This window comes from Ursus arctos, unplaced genomic scaffold, assembly GCF_023065955.2.
Source record: "Ursus arctos isolate Adak ecotype North America unplaced genomic scaffold, UrsArc2.0 scaffold_10, whole genome shotgun sequence".
Lineage (NCBI taxonomy): Eukaryota > Metazoa > Chordata > Mammalia > Carnivora > Ursidae > Ursus > Ursus arctos.
The window spans coordinates 59,493,413-59,512,818 of record NW_026622764.1 but is presented as its reverse complement, the minus strand read 5'-3'; the positions used below and the strand labels follow the sequence as shown (position 1 = coordinate 59,512,818).

The 19,406-nt window shown below is 36.8% G+C and overlaps 1 protein-coding gene and 1 pseudogene across 1 annotated transcript in view; both read right to left on the bottom strand.

Moving 5' to 3' along the window:
* The window catches only part of LOC113251010 (uncharacterized), an 89,935-nt gene that overhangs the window by 16,489 nt on the left and 54,040 nt on the right, over nucleotides 1-19,406 (bottom strand). Inside the window, exons 13-15 of the mRNA XM_048215543.2 lie at nucleotides 5,652-5,751; nucleotides 5,447-5,510; nucleotides 4,670-4,734 (exon numbers count right to left, since the gene is read on the bottom strand). Of these exons, the coding sequence (XP_048071500.1) occupies nucleotides 4,670-4,734; nucleotides 5,447-5,510; nucleotides 5,652-5,751 (229 nt within the window). The remainder of the gene's footprint in view (nucleotides 1-4,669; nucleotides 4,735-5,446; nucleotides 5,511-5,651; nucleotides 5,752-19,406) is intronic.
* On the bottom strand, nucleotides 3,030-3,727 carry LOC125281792 (60S ribosomal protein L23a-like; annotated as a pseudogene).

Here is a 19,406-nt window from a genome sequence, read left to right as displayed (position 1 = left end):
CTATATATTAAACAAATTTGATTATAGGTACATATTAATATATACATGTATATTTATATGTTATATATATATAACCATATATATATTTATATATATGTATATATATGCATATATATTTATATGTTATATATAACCATATATATATATAACAAAAATATACATGTATTATTCTAAGGGGAAAAGGTCATATTTTTCTGTTTCTATAAAAGATGAATTTATATTGTATACGTCTATAAGTGAAATGTATATTTACATATAATATACAACATACTAAATGTATTACATATATAAATTATGGAGTTATAGTCAATTATATATCCTGTATTGTGTAGAATAATATATATGTAAATACATATATTATTTATAAGGGGAAAATGTTATATTTTTGTGTTTCTAAGAAATGAGTATATACATAAATATATATGCAATATGTATTTATAAATAGAAAATATACTATATATAATTTATATGTAATTATAATTGTTTATTATATAAAATTATATACTATGCAATATATATAATATATATTTAAACATGTACTATTCTAGGGGAAATATTCTAATTTAGTAATATCAATTATTATATAATATTTATAACTTATATGTAATATAAATTATAGTATATATATTATATATAATATATATTGTATATAATTGTATACGTATTATTCCAAGGGGGGAAATGTTTAATTTTTCTGTTTGTATGAGAGATGAATACAGTGGATACTTTTTTTCAATTGGTAATGATTGAGTTCATCTCTCTCAAGGCAGTTTCTTTCTGAGTATGTATATTCCTTGACTTATGATGGGGTTAGGTCCCAACAAACCCATTTTAGGTTGAAAATAATAAAAGTCAAAAATGCATTTAATACACCTAACTACCCAACATCATAGTTTAGCCTAACCTGCCTTAATTGTGCTCAAAACTTACATTAGCCTACAGTTGGACAAAATCATCAAATATGAAGCCTATTTTGTAATAAAGTGCTGAACGTCTCATGTAATGTATTGAATAGTGTACTGAATGGGAAGAACAAGAGTGGCTGTACAGACACACAGTGGTCGTCAGGGTATCAACTGTTTGCCCTCACGATCACGTGGTTGACTGGAAGCTGCCACTGATGAGAATATCACACCACCGATCACTAGCCTAGGAAAAGATCAAAATTCAAACTTCAAAATATGAGGTCTACTGAATGCTTATCACTTTCACACTGTTGTAAAGTTGAGCATTTTTTTAATTTTTATTTTTTATTTAAATTCAAGTTAGTTAACATGTAGTGTATGATCGGTTTCAAGAGAATCTAGTGATTCATCGCTTATATATAACACCCGGTGCTTATCCTAACAAGTGCCCTCTTTAATGCCCATCATCCATTTAGCCCATCCCCCACCCCACATACCCTCCAGTTTGTTCTTTTAACTATAGAGTCGCTTATGGTTTACCTCTGTTTTTATTTTTCCTTTCCTTCCATGTTTATCTTCTTTATCCATTCATCAGTCAATGGGCAATAGCCAAATCATGGAAAGAGCCCAAAAGCCAAAACTTTTAAATTGGAGACTGTAATTCAAAATCTGGTCCTGAAATCTTGGAAACTAACCTTAAATACCAGGTTAAGCACAGTCCAAGAGATCTGTTCAAACTAAAATTCTTGTACTTTTGTGGTGCTTGAGAAAAAGCCTTCATGATTTATGAGAAAATGTGTTTTACCTGGGAAATTATGTTCGAACATTAGCTTACTATTTTGTAGAATGAATACTTATTAAGTGGACATGAGACCATCTCAGAAGAACCAGGCAGGTTTACCAGTTGTCTTCTTGCTTTTCTGAATATTTATGAATATTACACATTTTTAATATATTCTCGAGTATGCAGTGGTCACCAGAATGAAATATACCATTGTACTGGAAGAATTAATATATCACTTTAGTGATATACTTGAACTAAATGACTTAAAGTTTAGGGGTGCACAGAAACCACAATAATTGGTGCAACATTTTGAAGTGCATTAAATATTTTTTAACGTGATTCTTCAACAGCCAGTGTTCTTTTTTTAGTTATCAACACAAAGCATAATGACTACTCAAAATGCACTATCTTAAATTCACATATTTAAAAGTCATGCAAGTTGTACAAGTTCCCTGTCAAAATGACTGGCTGCCAAAGTTATACCTGTTTCTTCAGCTGTATCTTTTGATTTTTTAAAAATTTATGTGAAGTAGATGTTATAGAATGTAACACCTTTGCTGTCTTTGCGAAGTGGTGCACAATTTATGATTCCTGTACGTAAACTGAATGCTTGGGATTTTTTTTTTAAATAAAGATTTTATTTACTTGAGAGAGAGAGAGTGCGCGCGTGCAAGCATGAGCAGGGGTAGAAGCAGACTCCCCACTGAACAGGGAGCCCAACACAGGGCTCGATCCCAGGACACTGAGATCATGACTTGAACTGATGGCAGCTGCTTAAACAACTGAACCACCCAGGTGCCCCTAAATGCTTGGGCTTTTAATACAGGATTTTAGATAGCAGTAATATTAAAGTCATAACAAATAAGTATAAGTAATATGTAAATGTTGTAAGAACTATACAATATTGGATGAATCTCAGATTTGGGGCATAAAACGCCAGTCAAAAAAGATGTATTATATGATTTCACTTATGTGAAATTCAAGAAAAAGTAAAACTAATCTGTGGTAAAACAGATATTAGAATAATAATTACATCCAGTGTATTGGGATATTGACTGAAAAAGAGCAAGAAATGTTCTATATATTGACAGGGGTGTTGGTTACATGCATATATACCTATATATAATTTCATCAAGATCCACTTAAGATTAGTGCAATTTATAGTATTTGTTATGCCTCAACAAAAGTATAATTATATATGAATATTTATATGTAGACTTATATATAGACATATACATAATCATACTGATATAATATAAATTGCACTAATACACAACCACACATATATGCAACTTTTTTCCTCTCCATTTGTTATTATTACTACTATTATTATTATGTTAGTCACCATACAGTACATCATTAGCTTTTGATGTAGTGTTCCATGATTCATTGTTTGAGTATAACACCCAGTGCTCCATGATATGCCAACTTCTTAAACAATGGTTTTTAACTGGAATTTCATATTAAATATTATTTTGTGTTTGAATTATTAATTCTGGTAAAAAAAAATCTAGATTTAGCCAGCTGGATTAGTTTAGATGATCCGAGTTTTGCTGGCAACATCCAAAGCATCATAGTCAGGAGCCAGTGAAACATAGGCCTTCTTCTATCAGGCCTGATTAGGGTGTTGACCTTGGCCACATCAATGTCATAGAGCTTCTTCACAGCCTGTTTGATCGGATACTTGTTGGCTTTGACATCCACAGTGAACACAAGTGTGTTATTGTTTTCTATTTTCTTCATGGCTGACTCAATAATCAGGGGGAATTGATGGATGATGGCATAGTGGTCAAGATTGTTTCTCCTGGGGGCGTTCTTTTGAGGACATCCGGGCTGCCTTCAGAGATACAGTGTCTTGGGCCGTCGAAATCTAGGTGACCTGTGGATTTTTTTTTTTTTTTTTTTTTTTGGTGACTGGATGCCTTTCAGCATCACTTTCTTGGTCTTCAAAGCCTTTGCCTTGGCTTCAGCTTTGGGAGGGGCAGGAGCCTCCTTCTTTGTCTTTGTTGTCATCTTCATGAAAGGGTGAAATAATTTAATCAACAGAATCTAAAGCAGTATGCCTCCACTATAACTTAGGACCTCAACTTAGTAACATATTTTATTTAAAGAATTCCCATCCTTCTCTCCTATGATAAGACTACAAAAATGGCCACGATTTGTTGCAATTCCTGCCATCAAGAGATGCAGTTTGTTCTACTCCTTGAATCTGGACTGAATTGTAATTTGCTTTGTACCAAGAATAAGGTAGAAGCCACATTATACTAGTTTTGAACCTGGGCCGTTAGGGGCTCTGTATTCTTTTGCTTGCTGTTTGTGGGATCTTTGGCACTGCCACCATGTGAACAAGCCTGAACTAGTCTGTTGGAGCATGAGACATCACATGGAGCCATCCAGCCATGCCATTTATTTTTTTAAATTTTTTTAAAAAGATTTTATTTAGAGCACGTCCATGTGAGTGAGCAGGAGGAGGGGCAAAGGAAGAGGGAGAAAAACCTCAAGCAGACTTTGTACTGAGTGTGTGGAGCCCAACAAAGGACTCAATCTCATGACGCTGAGATCACGACCTGAACCAAAACCAAAAGTTGGATGCTCAACCAACTGAGCCACCCAGGCACCCCTCCAGCCATACCACTTTAAACTAGCTGTCACTCAGATGCCAAGTAGCTGCCTACAGATGTATGCATTAGTCCAGCTCTGATTAGTCAGATCTGTCCCTGATCAGCAGAACCACCCAACTAAGCCCAACCCAAATTCATAAACCACATTATCATGAACTAATAAGTAAATGGTTGGTACTATAAGTCACTAAGTTTTTCAGTGATTCGTTACACAGCAAAAACTAATTGCTATCAATCCATTATAATTCTTTACCTGAGAGAACAAATTTTTGGAACACTGCCATCTCTGGGCCAATAAAACTTATGACTCCACAGTCTATGTTTACTGAGAATTATGAGCATTTGTTAAATACCCTTACCTTAATGGGATTCCTATAGAAAGACTCCTTTCCTGAAGATGGGAATGACATGGCAATAATACGCTCTGGAAGTCAAAATAGTCACTATTATGAATGTCATTATAAATGTGAAACAGTATACAAAAACATATATAATCAGACTCCTTTTTCATAGAAAAGAACTTTCTGGATTGAGAATGACAGGGAAAAAAAAGTTACCTCTCAGGATAATCAAGATAACCTATTCAATTATCCAATATAATGACCATCAAACTCACATAGTGCTCTTAAGACTCAAAGGGTTCCAGCCATTTGGGACAGATTTGTGTTGACCAGTGGTGAGAATTTAATTCCTATTTAAACACCAAAGAAAAATGAGAGATGTGGGTTCCAGCAATGGTGGAAACTCTCAGGGTGCCTTCCCGTGCTCCTGACTCAGAAAATTGAGACCCCTTATTCTCTAGGGTTTTAGGAAGAGAACAGTTCTGAAATTCTTGCAACCCAGAAAAACTACTAGACCTCAAATTCCAAACCAAACAAAGGGAGCCAACTGGAAATCCATTCAATTTCCTGTACAGTAACCAAGCAGCCCTTATTTGAGAGGACAATGCAGATTGTCCATTGTCAGGCATAAACCACGAATATGTTGTGCTACCACAGTGGCTCATGTCTTTATGGATAAAGAATGTTTTGAAAGAACATGGCTCAGAGAAAGCAAGAACAAAATGAACATAATTACTCACACACCAGAAAGATTTGAAGTTAATGTGAGTAAATCAACAGTTAAACTTTACAAACCAGTAACATAAGTGAGGTCTAAGTCAAATCCATCCTTCTTGTATCGCCGTTTGTTTCCCGAAACCTGAGAGTTTAAAACAATCATTAATTTGTAAGACGAAGAATTGACATAAAAATAAAGAATATTATATAGATATCTATAACTCTTGTCAGTATTTCCTGAAACAAACATTTTCTGAATCATAAACATATTTTGCCTGCTTACCATCCTTCTGGCCAGCTTCTCAAGGTGTCTCTTCTGGTGAGCCAGATGAAAAACTCTTATCAGAATGATAAGTCGTAGAGGTCGAAATAAAATTGTCAATCTAACAGTAAAAAGATTCATTTTTGCTTTAGAAATAGGATTTTGTCAATACGGACCAAGCCTAGAGCTGTAGTTCTTAACCAAGGGTGATTTTGCACACACACAACCCCCCACCAAGCCTCTTACCCACCCACCTATGGGATGCTTGGCAATGTCTGGGGATATTTTTGGTTGTCACACTGTGTACGAGGGCGTGCTACTTGTACCTAGTGGGTAGAAGCCAGGAATGCTACTAAACACCAATGCACAGGACAGCCCTTATAACAAAGAACTACCTGGTCCAAAGTACCAATAGTGCTGAGACTGAGAAACTCTGGTAGAGAGAAATAGTTATATGATAGAATTTGTGGGCTGAACTTTTGTGATCTAAGATAAGCATTTTTCAATCATTTTTCCCATCAAAAGTTTCTCCCACCAAAACGGTTCTTGTTCACCTTTGTTTTTCCCATTAGTAACAGAGGTTCACTACAGCTGCTAACACGTATGGGGCAGGCAGCAGAGTTTAATACTTTCCAAGTGTGCTAGCTGGTGTCTCTCCTACCATCAGAAAAAAAAAACAACATCGTGGCTTAGAACTGATGGTTTGATTATGTGCTTCTCTAACTTGAGTGTGCATATGATTCATTAGGTCTGGAGTGGGACCTGAGGTGTTTTTCCTCTTGCATTTCTAGCAAGTTCTTAGGTGATACTGAGGTTGCTAGTCAGAGAACCATACTAGATCCTGTTATTTTAAAACAACTAAAAAGCCTATCATACAACATCAAATTTTGTTGGGACCTGAACTGAAGTCCTAAGCTGTACAGAAAGGAGCAAGCTGTTGGACTAATGAGTGAGCCACCCAACGTCTATATTCCAATATACATCTGTTCCTTTTCTTCATTGCCAGAGTAGCAAGAGGAAGAGTGGGGTGGGGGATTATCAGTCTTTCATACACATTTTAGTTTCCTGATACCTAAATGGTTCTAACTTTGTCTCAGCTTTCCTCATTGCAGCTGTTCTGCAAAATTCCACTTCCATGGTGCTACCTATGTCACCTTGTTTTCTGTTCCATTTGCTCTTTCTTAGAGAATCATCATTAGAGTCACCCAAATTTTGCATATGCTCAAACCAATACTCTCTTGATTACAGGAAAAACCCAGGAATTTCATGTGTAAGGAACTTATGTTTGAACCTCAGTGGGAATTCAGTGGGAATTTATTTTTTTAATTTAAATTCAATTAGCCAACATATAGCACAATACTAGCTTTTGATGTAATGTTCAATGACTCATTAGTTGCGTATAACACCCAGTATCACATCACGTGCCCTCCTTAATGCGCATCAGGAGCATCACAATGCCTGACTTCAAGCTATACTACAAAGTTGTGATCATCAAGACAGCATGGTACTGGCACAAAAACAGACACAGAGATCAATGAAACAGACTAGAGAGCCCAGAAATGGACCCTCAGCTCTATGGTCAACTAATCTTTGACAAAGCAGGAAAGAATATTCAATGGGGGGAAAAACAGTCTCTTCAATAAATGGTGCTGGGAAAATTGGACAGCCACATGCAGAATGAAACGGGGCCATTTCCTTACACTATACACAAAGACAAACTCAAAATGGATGAAAGACCTAAATGTGAGATAGGAATCCATCAAAATCCTAGAGGAGAACAAATATTCAGCTAAAGGTACTTAATCTGTACACCTTTCACTCTTCCCAAAATACAAGTATGTAGTTTAGTTTCCAAGTATGTGGAAATTTGTCTAAATATTTCATTTTTGGCTATTTATTTGGCTCAGAATCAGCACATTCAGACTTAGATTATATAAAAGGAAAACTACAGAAAAGGCCCCCCAAAAAAACAAATGAAAAAAATTAAAACTTTAAGAGAAATAAACACATATTTCTTACCTGGGGATAGTTTGAAGAGACTTAAAGTCATAAAACATATAAATCATATCAACCAGTAGAGTCACTACAATAATGACAGCATCTAAGTAGTTAAGTAAATCAGAAAAATACTGTTGTATCCTGTAGTACAAGACAAAAAAATATTAGTGAATGCTCTCCCAAAGAAGAAATAGGGATATTTTAAGAGCGCAAATTGTTTGACTCATCCCATTAAGAATTCTACTTTAATGGATTCTTTAAAATGCATACTAGACTAGACTAAGGGGGAAAACATCCAAACTGTATCTTATTTTATACATACAAATAACAAAAGCATCAATATGGCAACTTAAGTATGGTAAGAGATATAACCAAACCACTGAACAAGAGGCAAGCAATGGCTTCATGTATTGGGTGAGAAAGGTGGGCTGTCTGGCAGTACTACTGAGCAATAGAAGTTAAGTGTGTCACAGCCTTAGAGTAACTGGGCTGTGAGGAGTGTACAAGAGGAGCACAAGGCCCAGTAATCTGGCTTGCAAACTCTGGCTTTGAGCCTACAGTAGAATCCCAATAGGCTGGAATTTCCCCTGTGAAAGCTGAACTTCCATCCACTTTGCCTTCCTCCCCAACACTGGCTCCTTCAGCCAGGAGCACTGGTGCCCCAAGGCACCTTTCTTCCAATTCTGGGGTAGCCCCTCTCAGGCTCTCAGGAACCTGGGGGGTAAAAACTGTCCTTGGTTCTGAAGTATGAGGATAGAAGTTCAGCAGGAGAGGAGAAAAGTAGCCTTCTGAAATGCTCTGGATGAAACGAGGCTGGGGAATTAGTCCCTGACTCCCACTGCTGACGTCTTTCAGGGCTTGGCTCACTTCATCCACATTTTCATAAAGCCAGCAAACAGAGAAAAATCAGCCGCTGCCTCACCACCAAGCTTCATCGATGGGATGAGCATGCCTCAGATCTCCTACGTACTTTCACATGAATTTTTATTTTAACTGAGGTAGAGGGTTGTTCATGATCTATTATGTAGTATTAATAAACTGTCAGCTTTTATTTAGATTCAACTCTTGGTGAAATTTATATTTATAGCTCACACACGTTCCTCTTAATAATGTGCATGCAGACATAATAGCTGCCTGGCCCCACTGTGCAAACCCTTGAAGCTTTACCTGTTGAAGGATCTATAATACATTGCTGGAAACTAGAGTGCCAGTTGCAACAATAATATTAAAGCCCAATCTACTAGAAATTGGAATTTGGATTGTTTCCTTGTTGACCATGCCTCGAGGAGAATTTTTTGATAAAGAGGGATGCATTTGTTGGGTTGACTTGGTAATTATTTTGGGATGTTTCTCATGGCAGTACAAAATAGCTTTACATGTTTTTAAAAAATTAATCAAACTTACCCTTCTACATATACTCGAAGAAGAACATCCACGAAAAAAAATAAAGCAATAGCTAAAGAAATTGAACGATATTCCAAAGGAATATACATTGAGCTCTCAGTGACAAGTAGGTCTGTAATGATGAGGGACATATCTACAAAGATCAGCGAAATTCCAAATATTCTACAATAACAAAAATAGAATAAAGATAAAGTGGCTTTCACTCCTAAAGTTAGACTACATTTAGGCCAATGATATGATACCCAAATGTCACTTAGGATTAAATTGTCCACTGGTAGGGAATACTGTGTTGCCTTAGAATCTTAAAACAATCACTAAGTTTTCACCCAATGGAAGCAGTTGTTAGAGAATTAAAATTCCCATGCCACCATTTCATGTTATCATGCCCTTTTATTAAAGACACATCAGATTAATACTCCAAGATAGCACAGGCAACCTGAATTAAAATTACATGTTTCCACTTGTAAACTCTTCTTAAATCTGAGAATTTTTTAAAGGGCTTCTACCAATTTCTCATAATAAATAAAACCTTATTCACATTGCTAACTTTTACAAAGTTAGCAATAAAAACCAAGTGAGAGCATGACTAACATAAGCCCTTCAAAGACTACTTTGACCAATAAGATGTTTTATCAGTGAGATTATATATTAATAGATGTTTCTAGCACAGTGCTGGGCACATGAGAAGGAATTAAATTCCATAAATATATACATTGTTGAACTTCAATGTACCTCCTGATCCTTTCTCTTATATATTCTAAACATGTTCTTCATAAACTGATTACACTACTTGTGTAATCTATGAAGATAAATTCATTAGTCTTCAAAATATTTTCTTATACTGGCAATGCAAATTAAAATATAAATTTATTTTACATTTCAAGTATTTTTGTATTATATGGTAGCTAACTGAACATAATAAAAATAAATTGAAATTTAAATTTTAAATAAATTTAAAAGGAAACAAGTATTTTGTGTGACTGTATCATAGCATGAAATCTTACTGTCATGTAGAGAAGAAGCCAAAGTAGAATGCTTCCAGAATTAAGGAGTACTTCTAGACAAATTAAGTGTTTAATAAAAACACTTACAGAATTTTAAAAAGCATGCTTCATTAATTTTACTTTTACAGGTAGAAAAAACATACTAATATGTTACTATCAGGCTTAGATACCATTTCTTTGCAATTCTTAACGTTCAGCTTAAACTAAAATTTCAAAACAAATTATGTTACATTAAATGGGGCACAAGGGCTATTTAGCAACATACTGACAGTGGAAATGTGCCCCTCCCCCTGCTGAGGTCCTTTATCGTTAAAAAATATTAAACGTTATGTGTAATTATCTCCTCTTCTAGGGTCTTACTTACATACCTGAACGTGAGTGATGATGCAAGTGAGTATACAATTCTCTTAATCGTGCTGCAGCAAAAATAAATAAAAATTAAATTCCAGAGTTTTCAAGTTTATCAGGTTTCTTCTAATATAGAATATGAATTTAGCTAATAAGGACTTTATAAATATAGTTTGAAAGAAAATTCTTCAGCAGTTGCACCACAAAATGCTTTTTACCAAGATTTTCACTGTCCTGCTTCATGCTTTTTTTTTTTTTTAACTTTCATATGTGGAATAAATGCAAATAAAACTCTAAACTATGTTTAGTAATATTTCCATTGCCTGTAAAGCCCCAGTCCCAAATTTATGGTATTATTAAGTTGGGATCATCAACTAAAGCAGGATAACACGGAGACAGAAAGGCATGGTAGACGAGATCAATGTTCCATCTCTCCCATTAATAAGCTGTGGTATCTTGTGTAAGTCATCAAACCTTGGCCAGACCTGTTTCCATAGCAGTAAAATAAAGTCCTTCAGGGATGGGTAGAGAGTAAATGATACTCTTGTCTTACAATATTCATCTCTTGAAAAAAAAAAAAAAAAGACATCCAGGAACACAACACTTAATTGTTAATGAGAGTCACATTGGGGTTGCAAGTGCACTTTGGAGATACAGAATTTTAGTAAGATACATTTCAAAGGAGAAACACCCTAGAGACTGGGCTCCTTCCATTAATAGGGGAAGGAGGAGCCTGTTTGATGGAGCCTCCAGCTATGCCTCCTTTTACTCTATGCCTGGAGTCAAGGTAGCTACTGGGGAGCAAATTATTGCCCTGCTGAAGCCTACAACATAGGTCCCAAATTCCACCCCAAGTGGCATTAATGCCAAAGCAGTGCCCAAGGATGGACTGGACAATGGAGTACACAGATGAATAGAACTGGGCCCTGCCAAAATCGGCTACTAATGAATGCTATTAGGCTAAACTGAGTCATAAGTACTCCCCACTCCCTGCAAATTCTCCCTCCCCCACCTGCAGTCACCATCTCTGCCCAAGCTTTAGGAAGCAGAGGCTAATGTGGACACATGACTAATTGGCCAAAAGAGGGGAATTGCCCTGAGGCTGCCATTTTCTTAAAACATGCCCTTCTGATCCCACACAGACTGGATTTCTGGGTAACAAAGAAATGTTATAATAAATCTGAATTTACTTGACAAAGTGACCATACAGAACCCATGCCTGACAGAATCACAAGACACAAAGGGGAGGCTTTAACTCCCCTATCTTTTTCAGTGTCTCCCAAAACTACTCCAAGTAAATATACAGTTGAGATTTCTAAAAAAAGTTTTGTGTTAAGAGTTCAGCTTCAAACAACATGTGTGGAGTTTGCAGGGAAAGAACGGTGACTCAGTAATTCCATATCCAGCAGAAGCATTGCTGACATTTGAAAGGAACAAACACCCTCCAACATGCCATGACTCAAAGCATAGCAGCCATGTGGCTCTCCTAAAAACAATTACTCAAAGAAGTACCAACCAAGCAATGAGTCAAAATGAAGAACTCAGGAATAAGGAAGATACCTTATAGAGACAAGGTGTTAAGAAATCATAAATATTCAGAACTAAGTCTAAATAATCATTGTTAATGTAGCATGTGGCAATGTGAACAAATGATTCCAAAACCAAGGATAAATAACATGAAATTCTCCATAATAGTATGACTTTCATATTGTAGGTTTTCAGGGGACTTCTGGGAAGATGGTGGAGTAGGAGGTTCCTAAGCTCACCCTGGGCACACCAAGGTAACAGCCGCATCAGCGTAACTAACCCAGAAAATGACCCAAAGACTGGCAGAAGAGACCTTCCACAGTTCATGGTGGAGAGGAGGCCACATTGCAAAGGGTAGGCCGGGTGGAGGTGCAGTGGGGAACAAAACTCCTGCTGAGACTAACCGCAAACAAGAAGACCCCACAAGCATGGAAAAGGGATAGGAGCAGACTCCACAGCAGGTACCCCAGCCATGGGGGACCTGCAATGCGAAGATGAGCCCCATAACATTTGGCTTTGAAAGCCAGTGGGGCTTAACTTTGTGAGTTTGTACAACCAGTAGGGCTTAACTCAGGGTACTTTAAAAATCAGACAGGCTTAGTTCTGGAGAAGCCAGAGGGCAATAGGGAACTGAGTCCTTGCCCTTAAAGGGCCAGAATAACAAACAATCCCACTGAGATAAGCATAGAAGCAGCAGTTTGAAAAGTATCTGAGGTGTAGTGAAGATTTATTTATTAATCTCAGAGTATATGCTGGAGAGCAGTGATCTTTAGAAGACTTCTCCAAGGGGCGCCTGGGTGGCACAGCGGTTAAGCATCTGCCTTCGGCTCAGGGCGTGATCCCGGCGTTATGGGATCGAGCCCCACATCAGGCTCCTCCACTATGAGCCTGCTTCTTCCTCTCCCACTCCCCCTGCTTGTGTTCTCTCTCTCGCTGGCTGTCTCTGTCTCTGTCAAATAAATAAATAAAATCTTAAAAAAAAAAAAAAGACTTCTCCAAAAACAAAAGAGCTGGTGGGACCATTTGCCCCCACCCCAGCCTAGTTAGCCTGGGAACCAGTGAGAACACTTTACACCTCCCTTGCTAACACCGTGTGCCCTGCCCCCATGTTCTCCTGTGGATCTGTCACATCCAACATGCCCCACTCAGAGGGGCTTTCTTCAAAGTGACACCTGCCCTGAGGAGAGGGGAAGATAACTACACATACAAGTTCTACTGCAGTCCCAGTAGCTGAACCTTAAAACTGGCAGTGCAGACTGCCCTATCAATGCATGTGCCACCTGAGCAGACAGACAGGGGGCAGGCATCTGATCTGATTGTCAGCCCCATCCACCAATAAAAACCTCCCAGGGGGCAGCACAGGGAGAGAGACCAACAGTTTCGGGTCACTGCAGTTCTGGCAGATGAATTGGGGGCAGGTATCTAGTTAGTCTGCAGGACCCATCCACCAACCAAAGCCTCTCAGGGTACAACACAGGGAGATGCCCTGAGATCGGTGTGACTGCAACCCCAGCAGATGAGTTAAGGGCAGGCACCTTGTCTGACTGCTGATACCACCCAACTGCAAGTCTACAGCGGCCCCAGACTGGCCCCTCAGTAGCAGAGGGACCAAAACCTGCCTATGACAGGCAAAGTAGATTGCTGCAGCCAACTGGATTGAAGGACAATGAGGCTCAGCAGTAGAGTACGTGGAATCCAAATACTGTTTCCAGTAAACAGGCACCACAGATCCTCTTCTTCATAAGGTCATTACTTTCAAAGTCAGGAGACATAATGACTTTCCTAATACATAGAAACAAACACGAGAGTTACTTAAAGTGAGGAAACAGAGAAATTTGTCTTAAATGAAAGGACAGGACAAAACCAGAGCAAAAGAGCTAAAATGAGACAGAGATAAGCAATATGCCTGACGAAAAACTCAAAATAATGTTCATAAAGATACTTACTGGATTTAAAAAAGAGTGGAGGACCTCAGTGAGACCTTCAATAAAGAGCTATAAAATGTAAAAAAGAACCAATCAAAAGGTGAAGAACTCAATAATTGAAATTAAAAATATGCTAGAGGGAATAAATAGTAGATTAGAGAAGACAGAAGAATCAATCAGCAAGCTGGAACATAGAGTAACAGAAAGCAACCAAGCTGAACAACAACACAAAAGAATAAAAATGTGAATAAGTTAGGGACTCAGCAAAATTATCAAGTATGATAACTTTCACATTATAGAGATCCCAAAAGGAGAAGAGAAAGAAAGGGGGACAGAGAATTTGAAAAAAATAGCAGCTGAAAACTTCCCAAATCTGGGGATGGAAACAGACATCCAGATCCAAGAGGCACCAAGAGCCCCCAATAAAATCAATACACAGAGGTCCACACCAAGACGCATAACAATTACAATGGCAAAAGGTAGTGATAAAGAGATTTTTTTAAAGCAGCAAGTGAAAATAAAGCAGTTACATTAAAGGGAAACCCCATAAGGTTACCAGCTGATTTTTTCAGCAGAAACTCTGCAGGCCAGAAAAAAGTGGTATAATATTTTCAAAGCGCTGAAAGGAAAAAACCTGCACTCAAGAACACTCTACTCAGCAAGGTGTAATTCAGAGTAGAAGAGATGAATATTTTCCAAAACCAAAGTGAAAGGAGTTCATTGCTACTAAACCAGTTTTACAAGAAACATTAAAGGAAATTCCTTCTGTGGAAAGAAAAGGCCATTATCAAGAATAAGAAAATTACGAAAGGAAAACATTTCACATGTAAATACAAACAGAGTAAGTAGTAAATTACTTATAAAGCCAGTATGGAGGTTAAAGCAAAAAGCAGTAAAATCAATTGTATCTATACAAATCAGTTAAGGGAGTCACAAAATAAAAGGATGTGAAGTATGACATCATATACATAAAATGTGAGGGGGTATATAAAAATATAGTGCTTTTAGAAAGAGTTCAAACTTAAGCAACTATCAATTTAATAGAGACTCCTATATGTATAAGATGTTATACATGAACCTAATGATAACCACAAATCAAAAATCTGTAATTATTCAAAAAATAATGGAATGGAATGGAATCCAAACATATCACTAAATGAACCATCGAACCACAAGGGAAGAGAGCAAGAGAAGAACTACAAAAACAACTATAAAACAAGTAACATAGGGGTGCCTGGGTGGCTCAGTCAGTTAAGCATCTGCCTTTGACTTGGGTCATGATCTCAGGATCCTGGGACCGAGCCCTGTGTCCAGCTCCCTGCTCAGCAGTGAGTCTGCTTCTCCCTCTCCCCTACCCATGCTCATGCACTCTCTTGCTACCTTTCGCGCTCTCTCTGAAATAAATAAAATCTTTAAAAAAACACAAGTAACAAAATGGGAGTAAGCACATAGCTATTAATAATTACTTAGAATGTAAATGGACTAACTGCTCCAATAAAGACACAGGGTGACTGAATGGATAAGAACAAGACCTATCTATAAATGCTGCCTACAAGAGACTCATTTCAGATCTAAAGACATGTAGACTGAAAGTGAGGGGATGGAAAAACATTTACCATGCAAATGGAAGCAAAAGGCTGAGATAGCAATACTTATATCAGGAAAACAGACTTTAAACAAAGACTGTTAACAAGAGACAGAGACATAAACATAAAGGGAACAAACCAACAAGAAGGTATAATTGTATGCACCCAAATATCACCAATTAGGTGCTCAACTTGGGAGCACACACATCCATAAAGCAACTATTAACAGACATAAAGGAAGACATTGAGAGTAATAACATAATAGTAGGGGGAATTTAACACCCCACTTACATCAATGGATAGATCATCCAGACAGAAAATTAACAAGGAAACAGTAGTTTTTGAATGACACATTGGACCAGATGGACTGAACACATATATTCAGAACATTCCATCCTAGAACAGCAGCATATTCTTTTTGAGTGCACATGGAACATTCTCCAGAATAGATCACGTTAGGCCAGAAATCAAGTCTCAACAGGTTCAAAAGGATTGAAATCATATCATGCATATTTTCCAACCACAATGGTACGAAACTGGAAATCAATCGCAAGAAAAAATCTAGAAAGAACACAAATAACTAAACGTGCTACAAACAATGAGTCAACCAAGAAATCAAAGAGGAATAAAAAAATACATGGAGACAAATGAAAATGAAAACAATGGTCCAAAATCTTTGGGATGCAGCAAAATCTGTTCTAAGAGGAAAGATTATATTAATACAGGCCTACCTCAATTAGCAAGAAATATCTCAGGTAAACAACATAACCTTACACCTAAAGAAACTGGTAAAAGGACAAAGCCCAAGGGCAGTAGAAGGAAGGAAATAATAAAGGTTAGAGCAGAAATAAGTGAAATGGAGATTTAAAAACAATAGAACAGACCAATGAAACCAGGAGCTGGTTCTTTGAAAGGCTCAATAAAATTGATAAACCTTTAGCCAAACTCAAAGAAAAAGAGCCAGAGTGAGAGCAAGAGAGAACGTGAGAGTGAGTGCACACAAATTCAGAAATGAAGGAGGGGAGAAAACAACCAACAGCACAAAAATACAAAGGATTATGAAAGAATATCATGAAAAATTATATGCAAAAAAATTGGACAACTTAGAAGAAATGGATAAATCCTAGAAGCACAGAACCTCCCAAAAGTGAATCAGGAAGACACAGAAAATTTGAACAGACCCATTTCTAACATGAAATTAAGTAATTAAAAATACTCCTGAAAAACAAAAGTCCAGGACCAGATGGATTCACAGGTGAATTCTATTAAACCTTTAAAGAAGAGTTAATACCTATTCTTCTCAAATTATTCCAAAAATAGAAGACGAAATAAAGCTTCCAAATTCATTCTATGAGGCCAGCATTACCCTGATACCAAAACCAGATAGACACTACAAAAAAAAAGAATACAGGTCAATATCACTGGTGAACATAGATGCAAAAATCCTCAACAAAAGGCTAACAAACCATAGGCAATGATACATTAAAAAAAAACTTTTCACTAGGGATGCAAAAGTGGTTCAATATTTGCAATTCAATCAGTGTGATACAGCACATCAACCAGAGAAAGGATAAAATATATATGATGATTCAATTGATGCAGAAAAGGCACTTGACAAAGTACAGCATCCATTCATGATAAAAAAAAAAAAAACCAAACACCTTGGGTTAGAGGGAACATACTTCAATATAATAGAAGCCATATATGACAAACCCACAACTAATATCATACTCAATGGTGAAAGACTGGGAGACTTTCCCCTAAGGTCAGGAACAAGATCTCTAGTCTCACCACTTTTATTCAACATAGTACTGGAAGTCCTAGCCACAGCAATAAGACAAGAAAATACACAAAAGTCATCTAAATTGGTAAGGAGAAAGTTAGAGTCTCTATTTGCAGATGATCTAATACTACATGTAGAAAACCCTAAAGACTACACCAAAAAAACTCCTAGAACTGATAAATGAAGTCAGTAAAGTCCCAGAAACTAAATTAACATACAGAAATCTGTTACACTTCTAAACACTAATAAAGTAGCAGGAAAATTAAGAAAACAATTCCATTTACAACTTCATATAAAGGAATAAAATACCTAGGAATAAACTTAACCAAGGAGATTGAAGAAATGTACCCGGAAAACAATAAAATACTGATGAAAGATGTTGGAGATGACACAAACAAATGGAAAGATATTCCATGCTTGTGGATTGGGAAGACAAATATTGTTAAAATAGCCATACTATCCACAGCAATCTATACACTTAATGCAATCCCTATCAAAATATCAAAAGCATTTTTCATAGAACGAAAACAAGGAATCCTAAACATTTGTACAGAACCACAAGAGAACTCAAATAGCCTAAGCGGTCTTGACAAAGAATAGCAAATCTGGAAGTATTACAATCCCAGATTTCAAGATCTACTACAAAGTTATTGTAATCACAACAGTATAGTACTGGCACAAAAACAGACACACAGACAAATGGAACAGAATAGAGAGCCCAGAAATAAACCCAGGCTTTTGTGGTCAATTAATCTATAGCAAAGGAGGCCAGAATATACAATGGGGAAAGGATTGTCTTTTTAACAAATGGTGTTGGGAAAACTGGACAGCTACATGCAAAGGAGTGAAACTTTCTTACACCATATACACAAATAAACTCACAATAGATTAAAGACGTAAATGTAAGACCTCAACCATAAAATTTGTAGAAGAAAACATAGGCAGTAATTTCTTTGCCATCAACCATAGCAAAATTTTTCTAGATATATTTCCTAAGGTGAAGGAAACAAAAGCAAAATTAAATGATTGGGACATCAGAATAAAAAAGCTTTTGCACAATGAAGGAAACAATCAACCAAATGAAAAGACAACCTACTGAATGTGAGAGGATATTTGCAAATGACATATCTGATAAAGGATTATCCAAAATATGTAAAGAACTTATACAGCTCAACACTAAAACCCCCAAATAATCCAATTTAAAAATGAGCAGATGAACAGACATTCCTCCAAAAGAGACATACAGATGGCCAACAGACACGTGAAAAGATCCTCAACATCAGTCATTATTAGGGAAATGCAAATCAAAACTACAATGAGATATCTCCTCACATCTGTCAGAATTGCTAAAATCAACAACATAAGAAATGACAGGTGTTGGTGAGGATGGGGAGAAAAAGGAACCCTGAAGCACTATAGGTGACAAGACCAACTGGTGCAATCACTGTGGAAAACAGATGGAAGTTCTTCAAAAAATTAAAAGTAGAATTACCATAGGAACTAGTAATTCCACAACTGGATGTTTACCCCAAAACAGGAAAACATGAATTCTAAGGATATATGCACCCCTACATTTATTACAGCATTATTTGCAATAGCCAAATTATGAAAGCAGCCCAGGTGTCCACTGATAAACGAATGGCTAAAGAAGAGGTGGTACACACACACACACACACACACACACACACACACACACACACTGGAATATTATTCAGCCATAAAAAATGAAAATTTGCCATTTGCAACAAAATGGACAGATTTAGAGAATATAATGCTAAGTAAAATAAGTCAGAGAAAGACAAATACTATAGGAATTCACTCATATGTGGAATTTAAGAAGCAAAACAAACAGATAAAGAAATGAAGAGACAAAAAACCAGACTCTTAAATATAGAGAACCGATAGTTACCATATGAGCAGGTGGGGATGGGTAAAATAGGTGAAGGGGATTAAAGAGTACATTTATCATAATGAGCACTGAGTAATGTATAAAATTGTTGAATCACTATATCGTACATGAAACTAATAAACACCGTATATTAATTATACTGGAATTTAAAAAGTTGTTCCTGCAGCAGTTATTGGTAAGATACAAGCATATCCACGGCCCACCACACCATAGCAGTTGCAAACATTCCTAGGTTTCTGAGAGTATTGGTATCCATTTATCCCTCACGTGGCTCAAGTTCTTCAGCCCATTT